The 24,039-nt window shown below is 47.3% G+C and overlaps 1 protein-coding gene and 1 non-coding gene across 2 annotated transcripts in view; one reads left to right on the top strand and one right to left on the bottom strand.

Annotated features, from left to right (window-relative positions):
• The window catches only part of SPAG1 (sperm associated antigen 1), an 88,490-nt gene extending 70,669 nt beyond the window's left edge, over window positions 1–17,821 (top strand). Inside the window, exons 14-18 of the mRNA XM_045287231.1 lie at window positions 6,644–6,776; window positions 8,605–8,731; window positions 14,930–15,094; window positions 16,369–16,737; window positions 16,833–17,821. Coding sequence (XP_045143166.1) covers window positions 6,644–6,776; window positions 8,605–8,731; window positions 14,930–15,094; window positions 16,369–16,737; window positions 16,833–16,964 — 926 coding nt within the window. The 3' untranslated portion in view covers window positions 16,965–17,821. The remainder of the gene's footprint in view (window positions 1–6,643; window positions 6,777–8,604; window positions 8,732–14,929; window positions 15,095–16,368; window positions 16,738–16,832) is intronic.
• On the bottom strand, window positions 13,767–13,874 carry LOC115868753. The gene has a single exon (XR_004045754.1). It is a non-coding gene; the product is annotated as a U6 spliceosomal RNA (small nuclear RNA).
• Window positions 17,822–24,039: the final 6,218 nt, after the last annotated feature.

Raw genomic sequence — 24,039 nt, 5'->3', positions numbered from 1 at the left:
TCCTGGGTGTTTGAACCCCAGGTCTGGAGAGTCGAAGGGCTCGGTTCTCGACCAGTCTCTTACCAGTCTGGTCTCTTTTTAAAAATTAATTTTTCCCCCTGGTCTGTTTATGATTCTGCATTTGTTCTGCATTTTTCTCTCAGTCAGTCAAGACCTTCTGTTGTCCTGGTTAGAATTGTTGATCATGGTAGCTGGGCATCTTCTACTACAGTGCTTCTTGACCTTCCTGAGGCTGCCACCCTTTCATACAGTTCCTCATGTGATGGTGACCCCAATCATCAAATTATTTTTGTTGCTACTTCATCACTGTCATTTTGCTACTGTGATGAATCGGGTGACTCCTGGGAAAGGGCTGTTCGACCCCCAAAGGGGTCGCGACCCACAGGTGGAGAACCGCTGGGCTAGTTCTTGCCTTACTGTACTGGAGGTTGTGGCTTGCGTGGCTTGTTAGTCCCTTGGACTAATGTCCTCCCTTGAATCTCTGATTTCTTCTCACTCTTGGATGGCCACTCACTAGCTTTTAAGACCCCCGACGCTACTCACCGCAGGAGAAGGCTGAGCCTTTGCGGCTGTGTTGGGCCAGTTGACTTTATCTGGCCCCTGAGAATGGTGCTCCTGAGCCCCCCTGCCCAGTGACTCAAGTGTTTTCATCACTTTGGCCCCTGTTTGCTTTCGTCTTATATATACGTGGATGTATTTACAGCACATATCTGTACACATGCCAAACCAACATATGGTCATGGGTGTAGTCCATTTCATCTATCCAAACCTGTTTAGCTTGATATCCTTCTCTACATCTGCTTGTAGATTGTTACTACTGGTCCTGCAAGACTGTGTATGTAATCATATTTCTCTTTGTCGCCTGCGGCGCTTTAGCATCTCTCAGTATCTCCCTTTGCCTCGGTGATGGTGTGCTGATAGTATGCAGCCTTTCCTTTCTCCCAAATGGTGACAGGTCCCCCATCTAGTTAGAGATTTCCTCTCCTCTTCTTCTCCAGCCCTGTGGATAAACCTTTCTTTGACTTTTTACAATGGTGGGCTCAATAATGGTTTGTCCTTTGGTGATGGACAGGTGTCACTCGGGGTCATGCCCTCCAGGCTCTACCATGTTATGAAGTGCCTATTTGTCAGGTCACCCGTCCCTGTACCATCGTGAGGAACGCTGTGGAGAATGGAGGTATACAAGCCGGCTCACGTTCCAACTCTGATTTCTCTAGGGCAGCAGTTCTCCGCCTTCCTCATGCTGCGACCCTTTCGTACAGCTCCTCGTATAGTGACCCCCCCAGCCATCACATTATTTTCGTTGCTACTTAATCACTGTCATTTTGCTACTGTTAAGAATCGTTTGGCCACCAATGGGGTCGCGACCCACAGGTTGAGAACGGCTGCTCTAGGGTATGTACCCAGAAGTGGCAGAGCCAGAACAAGTGGTATTTCTATTTCCGGTTTTTTAATGAAGTGCCGTACCACTTTCCACAGTGGTTGGACCATTTTGCAGTCCTGCCAGTAGTGTCTGGGAACCGAGATCTGTCTTTTGAGCTTTGGTGTTAGGCTGGTGGTGAGAGAGAGGATGCCTCATTGTGTTTGGGGTTTTGCATCTCTCTAATGGCTAATGCTCATGAGCATTTCTTCATGTGCTGGTTGGCCTCCTGAATGTTTTTGGTGACGCGTCTGTTCATGTCCATTTTAAAATTGGTTTGTCTTTGTATTGTCGAGGTGTTAAAGTTGTGTCGAAATTTTGAAGATTACTTCCTTGTTAGATATGCCATTGCCAAAAAGGTTCTCCACCAGTTTGTAGGTTTGCTCTCACTTTACTGGAGAAGTCTTTTGAGGTGTGTAAGTGCTTGCTTTTAGGGGCTCCCCGCTGTCTGGTTTGTCATCTGCTGCTTGTGCACTCTTGGTTAATTTAATCATGTATTTGTCCCTACTTTTTATTTGATCATCTTTTCACTTTTAAGTTTTTTTTTCAGGTCTTCTGATCCATCTTGAGTTAGTTTGTATAAGGTGCGAGGTATGGATCTTATTTCATTTTCCTGCAAATGGATATCCAGTTTTGCCAGCACCTTTGGAAAAGGGATTATCTTTTCCCCAACGAATGGATTTTGGCCCTTTGTGAAAGATCAGCTGTCCATAGTTGGATGGATTTATTTCTAGGTTCTCAATTCAGTTCCATTTGTCTGTGAGTCTGTCATTGTACCAGACTCTTTTGACAACCATGGCTGTATAGTAGGTTTTGAGATTTGGAAGTGTGTGGTCTGCTTTATTCTTGTTCATTAGCCCTTTTCTTCTCTGTGGTCTTTTATCTTCCTGTATTTAGTGTTGTGACTTATTTGATAGCGTTATCCTAGCCATGAACTTTGTAACTCTTATTAAATGATTGGGTAGGCCCATACAGATTGGCATATTTACTCTTTTCCTGGTGGGTCTGACGAGGAAAAGGCAGGAGCATGGGTGTGTGTGGGGGGGTGCTGATAGAATTAGATAGCTCCCTAGTGAGTGATGGCGAACAGGGTTGATTTTTGACTGTTCAGACTTGCAGCTCTAACCTGGAATTGGCCAGTTTGCCATCCTGCTGTGTATAAAAGCTGTCACTGCACAAACAGGAAGTGGGGATCTTGTTACCATCAGAAATGAAGATCCAGGACCGGAGTGATCCCTGCACATTGACTTTCCTCAGTCTAGGCACAGGAAGCTTTCATACCACAGTTGCCGCAGAGGAACAGCAGCAGCAGAACTAAGAGCCAGAGCATGAGACGCAAGTAGTGATGTGCTCTGGGCAGGAGACTTCTTACAGAGTGAGCCGCCTTCAGGCCCATTGTAGGAGAACTAGGCTGGTTGACTCACCTAGCTAGAGCTGACTGAGACTCTTTGGGCAGAAACTTCCGGCAGAATGGTGTGCCTTTTGGAGCTTTAGCAGCAGCACTAAAAGAACTTTGAAACATTGCTCGAACCAAAGGCCATTGTAACTGAGAGGCCAAAGACCAGAGAGCTGCCTACCTGTGCTGAGAAGAGGCTAGCCTGACTGGAAGAACTGTGTCCTGAGCACTTCTGATCCTGAATCAATAATTTTGCTAATTTCCACAATAAACCCCATACCCGTGAGGGTGGTCTATGAGTTCTGAGTGCCCATTGCAATTGATTGTTGACTCTAGCTGAGGATTTGTGAGTGTTGCTGGAGTGCGATTGGTGTCAAAATTGGTGGGGGGTGGAGGCGTGCCTGCCCTCAGCCTCTCAGGGATCCGCCGGGGCTGTTGATGCTGGTGAGGGTGCTTCTCTTTTCCTACGTGTGTCAGTCTGGGTCCTTTAGAGACACATCCACAGAAGCTCACGTATAAGACAGAGTTTTATGTAAAGGGTAAGTGCGCATCAAGAAAACATCCCAACCCAGTGCTGCCCAGGCTCACAAGTCCAACATTAACCCATTAACCCGTTTGTCCAACACCAGTCCACAAAGTCCCCCTCCATCTCACAAAACAGACACAACGATGCCGACTGCAGGAAGAAAGCCAAGTCAGTGAGTGTGTAAGCATCTCAGCACTGGCAGGGGTCTCCACACCGCTGCTCCAGCACCCAGGGCTGCATCGGGATAGGTCCATATGGCTTCTCCTTGGAGATGTCTTGCAGGAAGTCAGCCTTGCCAACTGAAGCAGGGAACTGCTGAGGCAGCTGCACCCTGGTCCGACCCTCACAAAGCAAGAGACCCGAGAACTCAAAAGGCGAGACTCACCGAGCCATTTATCCCTCCGCCCTTCAATTAATCCCACATGTTGAGTTTATGGGCCAGGTTGGCACAATAAATTAACTCACTGCCTGACACCTCAAAGGAGGGCAGACACAATTTTCATACAGGTGAAGTTGTGGACTGTTTTTTTGGTTTTTTTCCTTGTTAAAAAAAAGTGTGTGTATGTGTATTTTTAATATGACATTGGACTCTATTGGCAAAGATTTGATGAAGAATTTTTGCATATGCTCATGAAGGATGTTAGTCTAATTTTCTTTCTTAGTGTTGCCTGCGTAGCTTTGGCATCAAGTACTACTTGCTTCATAAAATGAATTTGGGAGTATTCCATCTTTTTCTTTGTTCTGGAATAACTTGAGTAGACTGGTGCTCAGCCTTTTCCCTTAATGTGTGGTAGAATTCTCCAGAGGAGATGTCTGGGCTAGGATTTTTGTTTTGTTTCATGTTAGGGTTTTTTTTTGATGACCCATTTAATTTTTGTGGGTGTGGATGAGTGGTGTCTGTCTAAATTATCTGCCTCAGTCTGTGTTAGTTTAGGTAGTTTGTGTGTGTTAGAAATTGCCCTTTTGGGGCTAGGTTTTTAAATTAGCTGGAGTATTCCTCATTGTACTCTATCATTATACTTGGTATTTTTGTTACTTCTGTTGTGATGCATCCTTCCTTATCTGTATTAATTTGCAACTTCTCTTTTTTTCCCCTTTGGTTTGCTGGTGGGTTGTCAACTGTATTAATCTTTTTAAAGAACCAACTTCTAGTTTTATTTATTTCAGTTTTCATTTCATTTATTTCTGCTGTAATCTTGATGATTTGCTTTCTTGATACACTAGGCTTTTAAAATATACATACATATATTATGGTTTGGATGGACTCTAGACCTCTTTGGAGTTCCTGGGTTAAAATATTGATTTTGAGGCTTATGTTCTGATGCGTATGTGTGTGTGTGTGTGTGTGTGTGTGTTTTACTACTGTAAATTGACCTCAGAGTACTGTGTTTACTGTGCCTCAGCGTTTTGATATTCCACAGGGCTTCCAAGGTGTACATCCTTATGGAGGCAAACTACCACATCTGTCCCCCTCAGAATGGCTAGTGGGTTCAAACCACCAGTCTTTTGGTTAGCAGCTGAGTGTTTTAACCACTGTTTCACTAAGGCTCATTTAACTGGAACCAGAGGTGATAGATAGATAGATAGATACATGCGTACATATACAAACAAACAACAGTTTGAGGAAATCTTTACAGCACATTTGGGCAAGGGGGGAGTGAACAGGGGTGGGGGGAATCTTCTGCACTGCTCTATTTTTTGGTTTATACACCAGGATTCTATAAGAGAAGTCTCACTGGAAAACCGTTGTGTGAGGTTTTCTGAAACATGAAACACTATGCAGAAATCTGTGCTTTCTAACATAAGATGAATGAGCTGAGCAGTGACTAACACAACTTTTGTGTAGAGGGAGAAGTCAGAGTGTTGTTAGCCGTCCAAGTTCAGACTGCTATAAATGTAGCAGTCTCTCAAGATTAGGAGGCGCCCGCATGGTACAGTAGTTAAGTGTTTAGCTGATAACTGAAAGGTTAGCGACTCAAACCCACCGGCCGGTCCCTGGGACAGAGACTTGGCACTCTGCGTCTGTGACTGCTACAGCCTGGGAGTCCCTCCTGGGCAGTTCTGCCCTGTCCTGTGGGGTCACTGTGAGTCGTAACATGCGCAAATGCAATGATAGAGGTTTCAGAAGACTTCCTAGAATGCAGGATTTCAAAGCTGTCTTAAACTTTCAAGTTTTGGATTGTATTATGCACCAAGGATAAAGTCATTGCACAGATTTAAAACTTTAAATTTAAGTACTGTGTTAGAAACCGTTGGTTGGAATTGACAGAAATCTGTGGACTTACGTTGTAGGTGAAGGTATTGCCTCGTGTAACTGAAGGAGGGCAGGCACTGAGTAAGTTCAGGCTCTTCAGGGCCACGGCATTTCTGGACTGCACAGCGACACGTCCTCAAAGGGAGAGAGACGTGATTGCTTTTACTGGCATGGGCGAAATGGGTTGCCCGTAAGCCCCAAGCTTTCTTGCCTGAATTGGGCTGTGGGCTTATTCCTGAGACGATGAATACATACCAGGTGCTATGAGTAGCTTAGGTCTGGGTTCCTTATCTGATGAGAGGTCGGCTTCTCTTGAACACCAAAAAAATCCCAACAAAAACCAAACTCCCTGCCATGGAGCCATTCTGACTCACGGCGACCCTGTAAGACAGAGTAGATCTGCCCCTGTGCACTTCTGCGACTGCAGTTTTGTACAGGAGTAGAAAGCCCTGTCTCCCCCCTATCTCCCCCCCTCGCTCCCCCACTCCCCACCAAGGTGGTTTTGAACTGCCCCGCATGTGACTGCCTCTCCTGAACACAGGGAAGAGGAAACTGGATTCCGAGCTAGCCAGGCTCCCTGTAAAAGAAAGCGTGTGAAAATCTAAACCTGAAGACTTGGGACCCACAGCTGCAGTTAACAGAAAACCCACCTCCAAAGCTTACGCAAATACGGATGTTGGTTGGTGCATGTTGTGGAGGTATCCAGAGTTGGAAAAGCAGCCTGCCTGACTGGACCCCCGGCTCAGAGACGCTTGGCCTCTGTCCCTGCCCCCAGAAGGCCAGCAGACAAGAAGGCCCCCAGTCCGGCTAACATGATAGCACTTTCTTGAACTTTACTTTCTAACTTGAAAATAATATAATTGCATACCCATTTTTCACTTATGGCTATTTGCTATTATTAACTCATAACGTTTGACTTTAGCTCTGCACATGATTATAGTTGAGTCAGTTTGCAGTAAAGAATTTACTTAGATATATTTAAGATTCTGTAGAGATGGTGGGATGAATATTTTTTTTCTCTCGCACTAATTTATTTTGGTCCCACAGATGAAGAAAAGTTCAGAATCCTGAAGGAAGCAGGAAATCAGTGTGTGAAGGACCAGAACTACAGAGAGGCCCTGAGTAAATACAGCGAATGCTTAAAGATTAACAACAAGGAATGTGCCATATATACAAACAGGCAAGTCTCTCCACTTCATCCATTTCTTACTCTGATATTTTTCATTTGCAAAAAATAGAAGTGTTCATTTCCAAGGCTCCATTTTCATGGTGCTGGGATTTATATAGCAAATTGTGCTAAAGAAGTGTTTTTCAAAGAGTTAGGGCCATAGACATTCTGGGGAGATGGGGCAAAGGAGGTGAGGGAGGCCCTGGAGGGCTGGTGGCTCTGTGCTAGCTGCTGTGCTCGCTTTGCTGGTCCCAGTCCGCCTGGGCAGTCCGGTGGGCCTTGCTTCTGTGGGCCTTGCCCGGCATGGGCGGAGGAGGAACTAACTGCCTTTCAAATGAGTGTGTTAGGGAGCAGTGCCTTCTCCTTCTCAAGCACTGGGGGAGGGACCCGCATTTCGAACGGGCAGATGTTGTAGAGTGCACTCAGAAGCCGTATGGACTGCATAGTAATAGATGTCTGCCTGGACTGTGGTGATTTGAGGGGGGCTGGCTAGAATCTGCATTCACAAGGAGGAATATGGGATCGTCCGTAAAGGAACTCGCAACAAGAGGTTTCCTAGAACTGCAGATGAATTCTTTTTAGTGCGGGCTCTTACTTACCACTTTGTTTCTGTACATGTTCTGCCCTGTGGGCAATCTTGTTGCCAAAGAGGTTTTATTGTCACTGAAGCCAGCAGATCTTTTTTGCCCCTCCCGTCCCTGTGTAACTGCAGCATCGGCATTACTGGCCGCCGGTTTTCCCGAAGTCCCGTCTGCCCTGGCAGCTGAGGCAGGCGGCGCCCTTGCCAGTGGCTACTCTGCACCCTCCGCAGGCTGACATTCCCTGGTAGCCTGGAGCCTCTCAAGTCTGGGTTCCTTCTTATTGTCCACACTCTGCTGGTCACGTCATCCTCTTCCCAGTCTCTCCCCTGAGCTCCGGGCCTGGGCCCTCCCCTGCTTCCTCACTCACTACTGCATAGTGTCATTTTCCCCCTGGCCACCTCCTTTCAGCCAGTCAACAAGCCCTGGTGGTCCTACCTTCCAAATGTCTCAGCAGTGGGACACTTTCCATCCCTACCGGCCTCTCCCGTGCTCTGGGCCACGCCTGGCTCTTCCCAATGCCTAATGCTGTACACACACACACACACACACACACACACACACACACACGTGGCAAACATGTTGGTCCCTGTTTTAGAACCCTTCAGTTTGACTGCTGCGAGGCTCTGGATAAAGGCCAGCCTCCTTGCTGGTATTGACACGGCCCTGCCCGGCTGCCCTGCACCCACTCCCAGTCTTGTTCCCTGCTCTCTGCCCATGGGGCCTGTCTCAGCTCCCTGAGTGTGTCTTGGTCCCCGCCCCCCCCCCCTGCCCTCCCTATACACACACACTGCAGGCTTTTGCTTGGGAGAACCCTGGGCCTCCACTCGCTACTCCTACATCTTCACCCCCTCGAGCCAGCTCCTGGACATTGGCTACTTCTTGCTTCTTTCTTTGGGTTTCACCTTAATTGTCACTTCTTCCATAACTGCCCCTCGCACCTCGGGTCCACCCCCCAATCTGATTAGGTTATCAGCTGCTTGCTCCTCTTGTCTTTGCCCTTTCTGATGGTCCCCTCCTCTCCACTGCCTCCTCTTGGATGAATGCTATTTTATTTGCAGTCTGTCCCCAGCACCGGCATTCCGTGCATTGCAAGAAAGTGGCACTCCGGGAGTAAAATAGCATGTTTCCCTGGGGACTGCTGTGGTACAGGAACAGATGTAGCAGGCTGTTATTTATTGTCCGGTTTTTATTAGTTGTCGAAATACACAAACAGGCTGCCTTTACTGCTGGTAATTCTGGGCCCCCTTGCATTCTGCCAGAGCGTTGTGCTACTTGAAGTTGTGCATGTTTGAAGAGGCCAGGCAGGACTGCGACCTGGCACTGCAGATTGACGGCGGGAGCGTGAAGGCCTGCTACCGACGAGCTCTGGCCCATAAAGGACTCAAGGTGAGATGCTCTTCATCTTCCTGCCATCTCCGCTCGGCACCCTCCGTGGTTTCCAGGATGGAAGATCTGTGCATCATGGGATAGAAGGGATGAACTTATCCTAGGATTTAACCCTGGTACTGTACAGCCCTATGAGTAGACCCAGATGTTAGCCCTAACTTTGCTGGGGGTTTGTTCCAGCTCAGAAATTAGAATTTCTTTTCTAATTGTGTAATTAAGAGACCCACTTTATGGGACAGCAACTTTGATTACTGGGGGTCACCAAAAATGCTCTGGGGTGCCTCCAGCAAGGACTGGAGGTGCAGCGTGGAGGGGGGCGTCAGAAGGGAAGAGGGATCATCCAATGGAAGTTGGTAGAAGCAGATGAGGCAGCTCCCGGGGAGCGGGGCCTCCCGCTGTCGTGGGTCAGTGTGAGCTGGTCCCTGGGCGCTCTACTCTGAGGAAACTCCACCCGGTTGGTTTAGAACTGAACATTGGAATCACCAGGGGATTTGGTGCAACGACTGATCTCTGGGCTTTATCTGCATCCTAACAGGACTGAGTCTCCAGGGGAAGGAGCCTAGGGATCTGTCCTTTCCCCAGATCCCCAGGTGATTCCAGTGATCAGCCGAGCTTGGGAAGCTAGGCTTTAGAAGAGAGAGACTTATCTTATTTGTAAACTTTTCTCAATGCTGATTTTCCTACGTGAAGATCCAGGTGAATTCCATGTGGTCACAGGACCCGGCCCCAAGTAAGAGAAGGAATGTTCCTGGTCCCGTTCTCCACTTCACCCCCCCCCACACCTCCCCCCCGCCCCCCGCCAGGCACTCTTTCTCCCCATACCCTCATCTCAAGCAGCCCTGGGGCTCATTTCTCTCACTGTGGATGCGTTTGGTTGCTCCCTGTTGTTACACGTTACATGTGGGTGTCTATAGAATACACCTTTGACCTCTTTTGCCCAGAATAACATCTGAGATTGGCAGTGTCGTATGTGTGCCGGGACTTTGTTCCTTTTATTGTGGTATCGTGGCTGCACGCAGTGTGTCAACACACTCACTTGGGTGATGCAGGGCTTCCCTCCAGAGTGAGGCTGTGGTGAGCCAAGCTGCTGAGACAGGTGTACACGTCTCCTGTGGCCTGTGCACACACAGTACAGCTGGAGCACAGGTCAGGTGGGCCTGGGGGCCTGTGAACTGCATTCTGAAAGGTGAGAGGAGCCCCCGGAGGGTGGGCAGGGGCGTTGTTGGGGACAGCATGGAAGGTGGAACAAGGAGAAGCCAGTGTGCATTTGGGAGGAAAGTGAGAGGCCGTCTCACCCCTTCCTCACTCTGGCTGCAAGGTGCGCATTCATGCACCACATTGAAGACTGCTCCGAGAACTCTTTGTTCACAGGACAGGAGGCTCCATGGAGTTCACACTGAACTCCTTTGAGCTTAGTGGACTGAGGCCAGTAAGGCAAAGAGCTAGATGACTCGGGACTTTAGATGAGGTCCCAACCCCCGGGCCGATCTTCTCCTCTTTGAACCTGTTCACCTGGTTAGAAGCCAGAAGCTGTCTCTAAGCAGAGACTGGAATTTCATACCTCCTTGGAATGAATTCTAGAAATTGTATTACAATGCAGAAAGACAATCCAAAATTTGAATAATCCTCTCCACTGGACTCTGAGTCTGGTAGCTTGTTTTTCTGGTTCCTCTACCAGCTGGGCGTATATGCCCGGCAGAGAGTGAATTTAATTCCGAGATCTCCAAATACCACCCCGCATGTACAGTGGGGCTTCAAGCAGTTGATGGAAAGAGGGGATTAAAAGAGATAAAGATACTTTTTTTTAAAATAGTAGTTTTATTGACATATCTTACACCTTTTAATATATCCATTCACATACAATTCTATTGTTCAGTCCCACCAGGTGGGGTTATACAATCATCAATGCTATCAACTCCCCATTCCCCCTCTCGCCCCTCACTTCTTGTGCCATCCGGGCACCACTGTCTCTGAGGGGCACGCTGTCTTGACTACCATGGACAGAGCCATCTTAACCATATCAGTGCACATACGCAAACGAAACATGATTCATGCGGTATAACACATAAAGACCTCAATAGTGAGGGAGGAAGTCCTAAAGAACTAGAGGAGGTTACTGGTGCATCAGTGCCACACCGCACCCTGGATTGCTCCATAATGCTACTTCCCGATGAACTTTGTGGAGCCCCCCACCCCCCCATCAGGTACAGCATTCCTCACCCATGGTCCCTCCGAGTGAACACAGTGAGGAAGTGACACAGGGGAGTGTAGGCGACCAGTTGTAGCTCTCGGGGTAGGGGGCGGGGAGCACTCTGCTTTCTCAGATCGCCACCCTCCAGCAGCTTTTAATAGTTCATTTGGACGGTTCTGAAAAAAAGGGACTTTACTAACATAGAGCTGTTCTTCACAAGAAAAGACAACTGGGCAAAAAGTGCCTTTATTTACGAAGCGTTTCTTTTGTTCAGTGTGGGCTGCCTGCCGGAAGGAGCGTGTCCAGGGGTGGGGTGGGGTGGGGTGGGGGTGGTGGGGGAGATGCTCCAAGGCATAAATACATCAGTAAATAAAGTCTTCTAAAAGGAGTCTACGACTGCAGTGTCAGGACATCTATTAAATAGGAGCCTTGGTGGTGTAGTGTTTGCTAATCACAAGGTCAGCTGTTCAAAACCAATAGCCATTTCTACTCCTGTAAAGAGTTACAGTCTCAAAAAACAAACAAACCGGGGGGCAGTTCTACCCTGTTCTGTGGGGCACTATGAGTCGGAATTGACTCGATGGCACTGTGCTTGGTATTTTATTATTAATAGTAAAATGCAGTCACAAATTTCTCAAGACATAGGTTCCCAAACTTATGGTCCCCTTTTCAGGGAAAAAAAAATTACTCTGCACCCTCCTGAAAAAACGTTTCTAATACAGCCCATAATCCAGGGTCAAGTGTACATGTCTGCGCGTGCAGCACCACCCTCCCATTCCAGCACCCCTCGGGGGCAGCATAGCCCATGTCGGGAATCACAGGTCTAAGATTGTCCTACGCACTCCCGCTTCTTTAAAAGGAAGCTGCTGCTGTTACGGTGAGATGCTGACTCATGGTGACCTCTGGGTACAACAGAGTGAAACCTTGCCCAGCTGGGCTCCCTTCTCATCATCACCACCTTTGAGGCCATGGCTGCAGCAAGGTGCCCGCCCACGTCCCTGAGCGTCACCCTCTTTCTCACCGACCCTCCCCTTTACCAAGCACGATGTCCTTCTTCAGGACTGGATCTTCCCAATACCATGTCCAAAGCACGTGAGACTCAGTCTCACCATCTTCACTTGTCTGAAGCATTCTGACTTTACTTCTTCTGAGACCAACTGGCTTGTACTTCTGGCAGTCCACGGTATTTCCCATCTTCGCCAACATCATGACTTCTCCAGTCTTCCTGTTCACTGTCATCCTTCGAGTGCCCACGAGGCCCTTGAAAATGCCATGACAACTTTGTTTTATAACACGTGAAAGAGGTCTTATGGGGTAGGTAGATTTGCCCAATCTGATAAGTCATTTGCCTTCCATATTGCTGCTTCCTTGGGCCTTTGGTGATGGATCCATTTGAAATGAAGCCCTTGGCCACTTCACTGTTGCCCCCCCGTCATGATGTTGCTGCGTATTGGTCCAGATGTGAGGGTTTGGGTTTTCTTTATGCTGCAGTGGGACCCAGGCTGAAGGCTGTAGTTTTCCTTGATCGATCTTCATCGGGAAGTGCTTCAAGTCCCCTTTGCCTTCCTGAAGCGAGACGGTGATGTCCGTGGATCGCTGGCCTTTCGCAGCCCTGACACTGCGTCCTTCGCCAGGTCGTCTGGCTCCTCGGGTGATTTGTTCAGCAAGCAGTTTGAGGGAGAGGTGACAACTCTGATGCTCCCCTTTCCTGATTTGTAAACCAGGCCGTGTCCCCCCGTTCTGTTCAAGCACCCGCCTCCTGGTCTAGGTACATACTGTCTGAGAGCACAGTTCAGCACCGCCCCTCAGCGCAGGAAGTAGGACAAATCACCGACCTGCGGTGGGACTAGGCTGTTAGCAACTGTGACAGCTCTCTCTGTGTTGATGCTCTGCTCCTCCCTGGTCTCTGCGTGGTGCGTGTCTTGGTGTCTCTGGCAACTTTCACAGAAGCCAACCCTTCCGCCTTCCACTCTCATCCGTGTCCATCTCAATCTTTGGTTGTCTTCATTGTCTAATGATTCATCTATTTGGGATTTACTAATTTGATTACTTGTCTTTTTACTGCCCCCCCCCCCCTTAGATGTAAGCTTCCAGGATGACAAGGGCCACACCTGTCCTGTGCCATGCTTTCAGGACCCCCAGGGGCCAGGTGCTTACAGTGCTCACCTGCTAGCCAGCAGGCTGGCGGTGGTAGCCGGGCACCCCCTCCTTTGGGGGGAGAGTTGTGTCAGTCTGCTTCTCTGAAGATTACAGCCTTGGAAACCCCCTGGGGCAGTCTCCCCTGCCCTGGGTGGTCCACTCGATGACAGTGGGTTTGGGTGGGTTTATTCGCAGTTCACAGCTCATGGTTGTACTCGATGGAGATTATTCAGGGAATGAGGCCTGACAGGCTGGGCCACCTCTGCCACCCTTCTCTTCATGCTGACCTCCTTTGGAATACTCCCCAAACTGTATGATCCTTCTCCCCTGGCTTCCCCTGTGGCAGGGCGCTCTCTCACATGAACACATCCTCCCCGTGGCTGTCAGACTCCCCCACCCTGGGCTGTAGGTCACAGATCTCAGCTTCCAGGCTTGTTACTCAGCTCTAACCTTCTCCTCGCTCGTCCCCTATCGACCCAAAGAGAACCTCGGTTCCCTCAGTGCCCCCCCCCCCCCCACCTTTCAGTGGTGGCAGTAAAAGGGAGTCTTTGTAGGGTGACTGTGAGTTTAGAATACCACTACTAGTAAAATGCTTGGGACAGTAAAAACTGGTTAGCTACTCACTCTTTTTGGCCCAGCTGCCCAGGGCTGTTCTCATGTGGTTTCCTGCTAGAACACTTAGACAAAAACACTGTGTCTTTTTGTGTGTGTATGGAATGCTTCATGAATTTGCACGTCATCCTTGTGCAAGAGCCCTGCTAATCTGCTCAGTGTCGTTCCAATTTCAAGTGTAGGTGCTGCGGAAATGAGCGCAAGCGTCATTTTGTTCCAGCAAGTTCTGACCGCGCCATGGTGCCACAGTGGGCCGTGGAGTCGCTCCAGAGTACGTGATGAGCTCTCCAATTTACCCTTCTCATCGCCTGCCTCTGGTGTGCTGCTGGGGTGAGGGCAGCTCCTCCCTCAGGAATGTCGCCCTTCACCACTAGCCTATCTTATCTGTGGTGGTCCCGTCAGTACCTCCTGCTGTTGATGGGTCAGGAATACTTGGAGGGGTTGCGCGTCATGGGGGCGCTTTGCCTCCTCACCAGATTCGAAATGCAGGTGTAGCCTGTGGTTCTAGAATAACACCTGCCGCACAGTGGGACTGTGCTTTGTGGTCTCTGTCTACCACCACACCCACTAACCACGGCCCCTTTGATCTCTGCCCCCTCTCCTTTCTCCTAACCTCTCTAGTGCATTGCCTGCCTGACTCTTGAATGGAAAGATAAATAGTGGCCGTATCCTATTTTGAATAGTATCTGACTTTGGAGGGTTTGATGGGAAAATAGTATTCTGGTACGAACAGCTGTGCAGCTCTGTGTAGGTTTGAAACCACTTGCATATTTATTGTCCACTTATGTCTCAGGACAGCCTTATAAAAACCAGAACAGGAAGCTTTCATTATCCGTAATTTAAAGATGAGAAAGCTCAAGCTCAGAAAGTTCAAGGAGCGTCTTGTTTGTGTTTCTTGGCTAGTGAGTGCTAGTCTGAACATAATCATCCTTCCTCTTATCCATTCAGCAAACAGTTAACATGGGTGGACTTGTCTGATGGACTGTGAAGGTCAAGGCACCGAACTGAACCCGAGTCTTACGGCTCTAGATTCTGTGCTGTTTGTTCACTGAGCTATGGGTGGGAGGGGGAGAGAATATTTTGGCTCTACACGCATTTATAATAGTGGTGGTGTTCAAATCAGCCTGCCTTTATAATGGTGGTGACCATGGGGCCCATAGCACACCTTTGCCTGCTTTGCCTCATTTCCTGCTCCCATGGGAGTGTCATCAATTCTCATTTTCCTTACACTAAGGATTTTTCTATTTTCCTTCCAGAATTATCAGAAAAGTGTCAGTGACCTCAATAAAGTTCTCCTGCTAGACCCAAGTGTTGTTGAGGCAAAGATGGAGCTGGAAGAAGTAACCCGATGCCTTCAGTGTAAGGACAACAAAGCCTCATTCAACAAAGAGAGGGAGAGAAGGAAAATTACGATTCAAGAGGTATTTCGATTTGATGACCTTTGAAAGAACTCCTTGTGGGGGGAGCCTGTCCTCAGAGGGGGTTCTGAGGTCCTATTTCCAGGAGCTTTGCAAAACTCAGGTTTTTGTTCTTAAGTTCACCGAAGAAGCTTTAACCAGTTCAAAGGGGAGTACTTCCCTGTGCCTCTCTCCCCTGGGACCCATGGGTGGTATTCGGAGTTTCCACGTCCTGGCCGATCTTCCCAGGTGTGCACCGCCCTTCTGGCCCACCATCCTGCGTGACTCGGATTGCCTCCCCTCCAGGGTCAACACTGAGAATTTGGTTCATTTGAGTGGTTTGTCAGGTGAAGGGAGGCCCTTGTGCATTCTGAAGCAAGACTCGTCTGTCTCAGAATGGCGCTGCCTGGGTTTAACATGCTCTTACTGAAGCTGCAACTCCCTCCTCTGGGAACATTCGTGAACGCCAGCATCGCCCCGCTTATTGTTTGAAGTTCCTACTAAGCGGCCGAGGCTCACTTGTGAGAGAAAGTAGCAAGCTTTATTGTTTTCCATCACCACCACCTCCCCCTGTCTCTCACTTTAACATGGGAAGAACTTTAAGAGAACTGAAAAATGTGGGCTCAGTTCTCTGTTAAATGTGAGGAAATAAGTAAATGTAAAATGCATCATGAAAAAACACTAGCTTTGTGTTGGCCTTTTTTTATTTTACCGAATAACTTTATTTGAGAAAAATGATAAAAGTAAGATTTTGCTGTCACTTAATATTCAAAGAGAAAGCAAACTTTAAGAAAGAACATTTTTTCTAAAGTTAAAATTCGTACACGGTAACGTTGACCTCTCCCTTGTTGTTGGGCACCAGTGAGTCGGTCAGGGCCCTGGTGACTGTGTGCACAGCAGCGGGGCCACTGCACAGTCCTGAGCCCATTGTTGCAGCCACCATGTCAGCCCAGCTCCTTGAGGGCCTCTGTTTTCTTCCTCCTCTCCTGAACCAAGCATGGTGTCCATCTCCAGGGCCGGTGTCCCCTGACAACATGTCCAAAGTTAGGTGTGACAAAACTTTGCTATCCTGGCCTCTGAGGAGCACGCTGGGCGTACTTCTCCCGAGACAGATCTGTTTGTCCTTGTAGCAGGCGGTGGGACTCCTGTGTTCATGCGTACTCATCAGTTGTCCTTGCTCCCTCACCGTGTGACTGCAGCATGAGGGACCTTGTGCTTGGACATCTCCTTGATGCTGCGGCTCCCATGTGGGCTGGGAAGGTGCCCAGGGTCACGGTGTGTTGCTTTGCTTTCTGCAGGTGAATGGCAACGGGAGAGAGGCGACCCAGAGGCCCTCACCCGAGGGCTCCATTGCCTGCCCTGCTTCTGAGAAGGGAGAAGTCCAAGGGCCACCAGAACCCCATGACAAGCTGCGGATTTGCAAGCCTAATAATGCCTATGAATTTGGCCAGCTTATGAGCGCGATAAATACCAGAAAAGACCCAGAAGCTTGTGCGGAGCTTCTAGCCTGCACCAAACCAGAAGATCTGCCTATGCTGCTGAGTAACAAGCTTGAAGGGGACATGTTCCTCCTGCTCATTCAGGCCCTGAAGCACAGTCTTGTTGACCAAGAGCCCTCCGTGATCTACCGGCATCTTTTCTACCTCAGTCAAGCAGAACGGTTTAAGGTCAGTAGTGGCAGTGTAAAACTGCTGCAACTTTAAAGTGTTCATTATTAATGTTTGTTAATTAAAATGTTAAATCACTCCTCCCCTTCTTGTAGATGATGCTGACACTAATTAGCAAGAGCCAAAAGGAGCAAATTGAACAGTTGTTCGATGACCTTTCAAACACCTCAGACAACCGGTTGGCTTTAGACGATTTACAGGCCCTCAAGAGGCAGTATGAGCTGTGACTTGGCCGGCTGGCTGGCTGGCCGACTGACTGACCACTACTTGCCTGCTTCTGTGCACACACTGTGTCCAGTCATGCCGCCATGGTGTGGTGAGGAAGTGGCCACAGACAGCCCCACTTGGAGAGAGCCCTTGGTCTTGGACTACAAGATATCTTAATTATTTTTATACCCAGAACACATATATTCTGTAATCTGCTTTTTATCCATTGTAAATATTTTCTTAATGTACCCGAGAGCTAGCATCTTTATATTTAATAATGAGTATATTTAGCACATATTCAAAGCGCATTTTAAGTTATGGTATACCTTTTATTTTAATAAGCTGTTACCTTAGTTAAATTGCATTTCCTTGGGCTATGAAGGCGTGCTCTTTGTTTTGACAGACACGCCAACGTCACTGATGATGACCTGTGTCTTCTGCTGAAACACCTCAATAATCCCACTTTATTGTACTGCTTGTGGATCAAAATCAGTTAAGAGAAAATCCCGACTAAAGTTACACTGTGGGCTGAATATTAAATAAATTGTGTTTTTTCACCTAGCGCTCTAAGAGGGACTCTTTTTATAACGAGGAAACATTGCCTTATAATAAAGACCAAAATTTGCCAATAATGTATGACCCTTTTCCTCATAGTTTTAAGAAGCTTATTCCTGTTTATATTGTCTATTGAAATAACAAAACAACTATAAAAGCAAAATTTAAATGCATCCCCCCCCCCCATCTGTTGTCTGCTTTAACTGTGAGCACATCTTGCTGTGAACAGGAGTGAAGAGCCCTTTCCATTGCCGCTTGCTGGTCCTGACTGCCAACTGGGCCAGAGCACAGGTATTTCTTGAAATAAACGTTCAGCTCTCAATCCATGTACTGTTGTTCATTCCAGAACTGTAGCTGGTTATCTCTCTGGAGAATTTTCTTTTTCATTTTCTTAGTAGAGATGAAAGATAAATATCACCTGCGTTCTTTCCATATTCATTTTGGTTTCGTTTAATCTTTTACAGTGACCAACTATCCACAACATCACCTCAGGCAAAGAATAAATTTCCCAAGGAGTTATTTTCCTTTTCCTCTCTTTCTTTTTTTTAAATTAAAACATTGTCTTATTGGGGGCTTTTACTGCTTCTATAACAATCCATACATCAATAGTATCAAGCATATTTGTTCATATGTTGCCATCATTTTCTACACATTTACTTTCTCTTGAACCCTTGGCATTAGCTCCTCATCCCCACCCTATAACCCCTTGATAAGTTACAAATTATTATTAATTTCATATCTTACAGCGACCACTGTCTCCCTTCCCCATGGTTTCTGTTGTTTGTCCCTCTTGTGGAGGTGGTGGTGGTCGTGGTGGTGATTATGTGCCCATCATTGCGATTTGTTCTCCCTTCCTCTTCCCACCTTCCTCCTACCCTCCAGGTATCGCCATACCTGTACCTTGATTCCATGTGTTGTTAGCTCTTATCTCTTATCTGTACCTGTGTACAGTCTAGCCCATAGTGAAAGGCAGGACTGGGGTCATGATAGTGGGGGGTGAGCAAGCCTCATGGAACCAGAGGAATATTGTGTGTTTCATCGGTGCTCTACTGTGCCCTGGTTGACTCATCCCTTGTGACCCTTCTGTGAGGGGATGTCCCATTGTTTACAGATGGGTTTTGGGTCTCTGCTCTGTCCCCCTCATTCTCAATGTTTGTTTTGGGTCTTCTGATACCTATTTTCTACTCCCAATGACACCTCATGATCACACAGGCTGGTGTATCTTCCATGTGGGCTTGTTGCTTCTCTGCTCTGCTAGATGGCCTCTTGTTTAATTTCAAGCCTTTAAGACCCCAGATGCTATATCTTTTGATAGCCGGGCATCATCCACTTTCTTTACCACATTTGCTTATACATTCATTTTGTCTTCAGTGATCATGCTGGGAGGGTGAGCACCGTAGACTTCCTGCTGCTGTGAAGATAGATTTATAGCCTCAAACCCTCAGGGGCAGGTCTGCTGTGCCCTATAGAATCGCGATGAGTTGGACTTGACTCAATGGCAGAGTTACTTGATTTGTATGGAGTCGAGGCTATTATCGAAGTTTATTGTCTGCTTCAGGTACCTCATAAGCGACATTTTAAGATGCAGGAGAAAGATAAAACATTAGGAAAGGAAGAGAAAAAGCAGAGCCTTAGGGCAATACCTGGCAGTTATTCACTGAGCAAAGCACCATCACAACTTTGTTTTACTTGTGAAATGACATTTTGCATGTATGTGGAAAGGCTGCCTAGCTCACCAAATACCGTCTAGAACAGCGGTTCTCAACCTGTGGGTCGCAACCCCATTGGGGGTCGAACTACCCTTTCACAGGGGTCACCTAAGACCATTGGAAAACACATATTTCCGATGGTCTTAGGATCTGAGACACCGCTCCTCTATCCGTCTCCAGGCGGGTCTACCCACATGCAGATACACCCACATACGCCTGTCATGAAGACTGTTACCCAGGCTACAAGACAAAATTTCATTTATTTGTCATCAGAAATATTTCACGATATATAATTACATATTGTTTTTGTGATGAATCACTATGCTTTCATTATGTTCAATTTGTAACAATGAAAATACATCCTGTATATCAGATATTTACATGACGATTCATAACAGTAGCAAAATTAAAGTTATGAAGTAGCAACGAAAGTAATTTTATGAAAAAAAAAATTTTATGGTTGGGGGTCACCACAACATGAGGAACTGTATGAAAGGGTCGTGGCATTTGGAAGGTTGAGAACCACTGCTCTAGAATTTCTGACTCACAGAGAAATCTCTAGGACAGAGTAGATTGGCTCCATGGTGTTTCCAAGGCTGGAAATCTTGAAGGAGATTCCATGGAAGGAAGCAGACCCTCAGCGTTCTCCTGTGGAGTGCCTGGTGGGCTCGAACTCTCAACCTTTATGGTTAGCAGTGCAACACAGCCCATCATGCCACCTGAGACTAATTGCTATTGCTGGTTCACAGACAATACCAAAGCTGTGAATAGACTGAGTCTAGGGTTCCCCATCTCCCAACTTCATGTTGGAGTCAACTGAATTCACGGCAGCCCTATCTGACAGCGTGCCTGTGCCCCATCTCGTTTCCTGGGCTGCCATTGGTGGGGGCACATTGCTGGAGTGCTAACCATTGTGCCCCCACCGTGACTCTGGGCTGTCACTGGCTTTTGCAGTGTTTTGCACTTATGTTTCCACGGCCCGCTACTGGGGGTCTCCCTTTCCCACCAAATTTGCTCTATCCCAGAGCCCATCCTTCTGTTTTCTCATCCTGGCGCCTGCGTCGGTACTCCGAATTCCAGTTCCTCTTCTTTCAAGACCCACCTCCCAAGAAGAGTCCGCCTCTTGCTCTGTCCCCTCTCTCTACTGTCTGCCAGCTCAGCCTTCAGCCCCGTTCAACGGCCACCTACAGGAAAGGCCCTCTTTGAACCATCCCTTCGTACACTGTCATGTCTGCAGAATAACTGTGTTCATTTTCTCCCCCTCCCGTTTATACCTTTTGTAAAGGAAAATGGGCTGTGGTCTCCCATGGCTAATGAAACTGCTCTCAACAATGTATTCAGATCCAGAAGCCTCTCTTAGTCATAGAACTGGGCTACGTATTGCCCAAAGTGTAACCCAGTTACATACTGTTTTTAGAGATCATCTTCACTAAAAAGCAACAACAAAACTCCTCTCCCCGCCATTGAAATCATTCTGACTCTCAGTGACCGGGAGACTGAAACCCTTTATGTAACTGTAACATCTATCTCTCACAGAGAGGCTTCAAACTGCTGACATTGCCATTAACAAGCCAAATATGTATCTATATACAATTCTTTTATTCACATGGAAGCCCACATACCAGCTCAAAATATTGTGCATCATGTAATGCAAAGACACCGGGACTAGATTGGTTGTCTTCCACCTTTTATTGCCTAAGATTTGTGCGCAAAGGAGGTGAAATTTGAAAGGTGAAGAGGCAAAACTTTAAGGGTAGTATTCATCCAGCTGGCTGCCATTGAGCTGATTCCAACTCAGCACCTCTGTAGCAAGATAAATAGATAGTAAATAAACTGACTGCCATGGGGTCGTTCTGACGCACAGCGACCCTACAGGACGGGGTAGGACTGCCCCTGTGACTCCCAGACTGTTAACTCTCTACAGGAGTAGAAAGTCTCATCTTCTGAGAAGCAGTTGGTGATTCTGAGTCACTGTCTTTGTGGTCAGTACCAAACTTGTAATCAGCTCTCTAGCACTGAGTCAAACTAGGCTGTGAGTGTCTGAGACTATAAATCTTAAAAAAGCAAAATGAAAACAATCCAACCAAGCCCACTGCCATTGAGTAGATTCAGACTCAGTGACTATAGGACAGAGTAAAACGGAATCCTGTGGGTTTTATAAATCTTAAGAAAACAAAGCAACACTCATTGCTATTAAGTTGATTCTGAGTCTTAGCAATTTTACAGGACAGGGTAAAATTGCCCCTGTGAGTTTCTGAGACGGTCACTCTTTTGTTACAAGAGTAGAAAACCTCATCTTTCTCCCCCAGGGAGACAGGTGGCTTTGAACTACAGACCTTGTGGACAGCAACCCAACACAAACCAGCATGCCATCCAGGTTCCTATTGAATTCAAACAGACTGTCATATTTCTGAACTGCTCAGAGGGCACCGTGATTGATCGACCTCTAAATCAATTCAGAGAGTACTGCTTGCACTGGCAAGACCTCAAAATGCAAAGCCCCCAAATTCAAACCCTCTGCCACGGAACCGGATCTGACCCAGCATCCCACAGGACAGCGTAGAACCGCTCCCTTGGGTGGCCATGACTAAATCTTTATGGAAGCAGGCTGCCACATTTCCCTCCTTGTGGAGTGGCTGGTGGGTTCGAAGCCCCACCCATTTGGGTAGCAGCCCAGTGCTTATCTCGTGGGCTCTTCAAACTGGCAGTGCAGGAATGGAGAGGGTAAGCATTTGATGTCAAGAAAGCGTCAAAGAGGGGGCGGTTTTACTTTAAAGTTTTCTTTTCCTCTTCTCGTGGATCTTGGGGAAAACTTCCTTCATCTACCAACTTGTGCTGCTTCACACTGATGGACACCAGGCTCCGTGGAGCCCTGTGGACGCCTTGATACTTACCTCCTGGATAACAGATGCAGGTTAAGGGAGGTAGGGTTGAGCTGGATACCTGAAGGAGGTGTGGAGTCGGCAAGCACAGACGAGACAGACACGAGAGAGAGGTTTTGGTGGAAACAATCTCTGCTGAGTTCTTCCAAACAACTTTTTTCCCCCATAAAGTTTTGCAGACCACTACATAAAAACAATGCTTTATGATTAACTCCAAAATCACCCTTATTGTTTCCACTAAAACCTGATAAAAGACCATTATAAGGTCTGTAGTTTTTTCTATCACTTTCTGTCCTCTTCCTGGTTCTTTCTCCCTGTTCTTTTTGTCTTATACCTCACGTACTATTCTTGATTGAGGAGTTCAGAAAATTTTGTTAGACTCATATCCTACTCACTGCCCTATTTTTTGCTCACAATGTTTCTTTGCTGGTTGACTAACTTAACATAATGAAACTACCTCATGTGCTACTTCAAAGCCTAATATCTACAAGCAGAGTTAAATGCTTCTCAGAGTTAGATATTTTCAATTACAAACTCCCATGGTAACTGTACCATTGTCCACCTATGTCTCTTTTATTTTTTATGCTCCTGAGGCACCATGGGGAGCCAAACCGTCTGATTTTTTGCCAAAGACTTAATGTTTCCCTTTTTACATGTTTTCTCTTAATGTTAACCATTCTCTCTCCTTCTATGTAAGCCCCTGTCCAAACTAAAGGGGCATCATTTGAGGGAGGCAGTCTATAAGGTCCTCTATATCGGAGAGGCCAAGAGTCCCCTACTACCTAATCTGAATGGAATCCAGGGGTTTTGGGTGGGTTTCATTTTCTTCTCTGACCTCCACTTTGGGGTTTCTCCCTCACTCAATTCCCACATGTCCTCCTCAGAATTCCCAAAGATGTCTCGCTGTCTAAGCCTCTCCAATGCCTCAGTTAAGGAAAGCCCCATCATATTAATGCAAGTTTTAGATCTGGTTTCATTCATACTTCTCAAGACTGCCCTCGCATCCACTCCAGGTGCAGTAATGCACATGACAATGCACAAAATTCTCAAGAATGGATTTAACAACAGCAAATATTTGAGGGATGTTGGAAACCCTCCCTGGGAAGCTCTGCTCTGCAGAAGCTCCTTCCACCAGGCTGTAGCTTTGCTAGACAGCATGGTTGGGATGGCTCCCAACAGGTGCCTCCTGTGGACCTAGAACACCAGAGATGGGGACCTCTGGTGCCATCTCCTGGGAAGTAGACCTGTTCCTAAAGCCAAGATGACCAGAGGTCGCCCACTCTCACGCTGGTGCCCATTGGAGCCTGGCCCAGGCTAATTGGAAGTCAGTAAATGAGTGTGGAAGCATCCCACGTCAGGAGGCGTTCCAGTGTCCAGAGTTTAGAGATGTTCATGTTACTGAGGAGGACGCTTTAAATATTTCCCTAAGAGTGTTACTTGGGATATTTGTATCCAAATCACCTGGGGATTTTAGAGTCCAAGGGATTGGGACTTGAACTTAAAGTTTGAGAGGGTTTCAAAAGGTTCATGGGAAAACTCCATTATCTTTTCATTCCATTCCCCTCCTGCCCACAAACTTTAGAAGCCTTCTCTAGCTTTTGTGAACCCCAGCTGCCATGAGCCCGAGACCCGAAGAGCTTGATGGTGGCTGGCTATCACTGTTGCCCGCTTCAAAAGGAAGTCTTGGAAAAAGTGGGAGAAAAATGTGTGAACAAGCCCCAAGTCATTGAGAAGCAAAACGCAAAATCAGATTTCACCAGGCGGGACAGACAACAGAAAAGTGGGTGAAGGGAGACGTTGGACAGTGTAAGACACGACAAAATAATAATAATTTATAAATTATCAAGGATTCATGGGGGAGTGGGGAAGGGAGGAGATAAAATGAGCTGATACCAAGGGCTCAAGTAGAAAGCAAATGTTTTGAGAATGATGAGGGCAATGAATGTACA

Source organism: Echinops telfairi, unplaced genomic scaffold (assembly GCF_000313985.2).
Source record: "Echinops telfairi isolate 266 unplaced genomic scaffold, ASM31398v2 ScPeMD7_1;HRSCAF=3_0, whole genome shotgun sequence".
NCBI lineage: Eukaryota > Metazoa > Chordata > Mammalia > Afrosoricida > Tenrecidae > Echinops > Echinops telfairi.
This window is presented reverse-complemented; position numbering and strand designations above follow the sequence as displayed.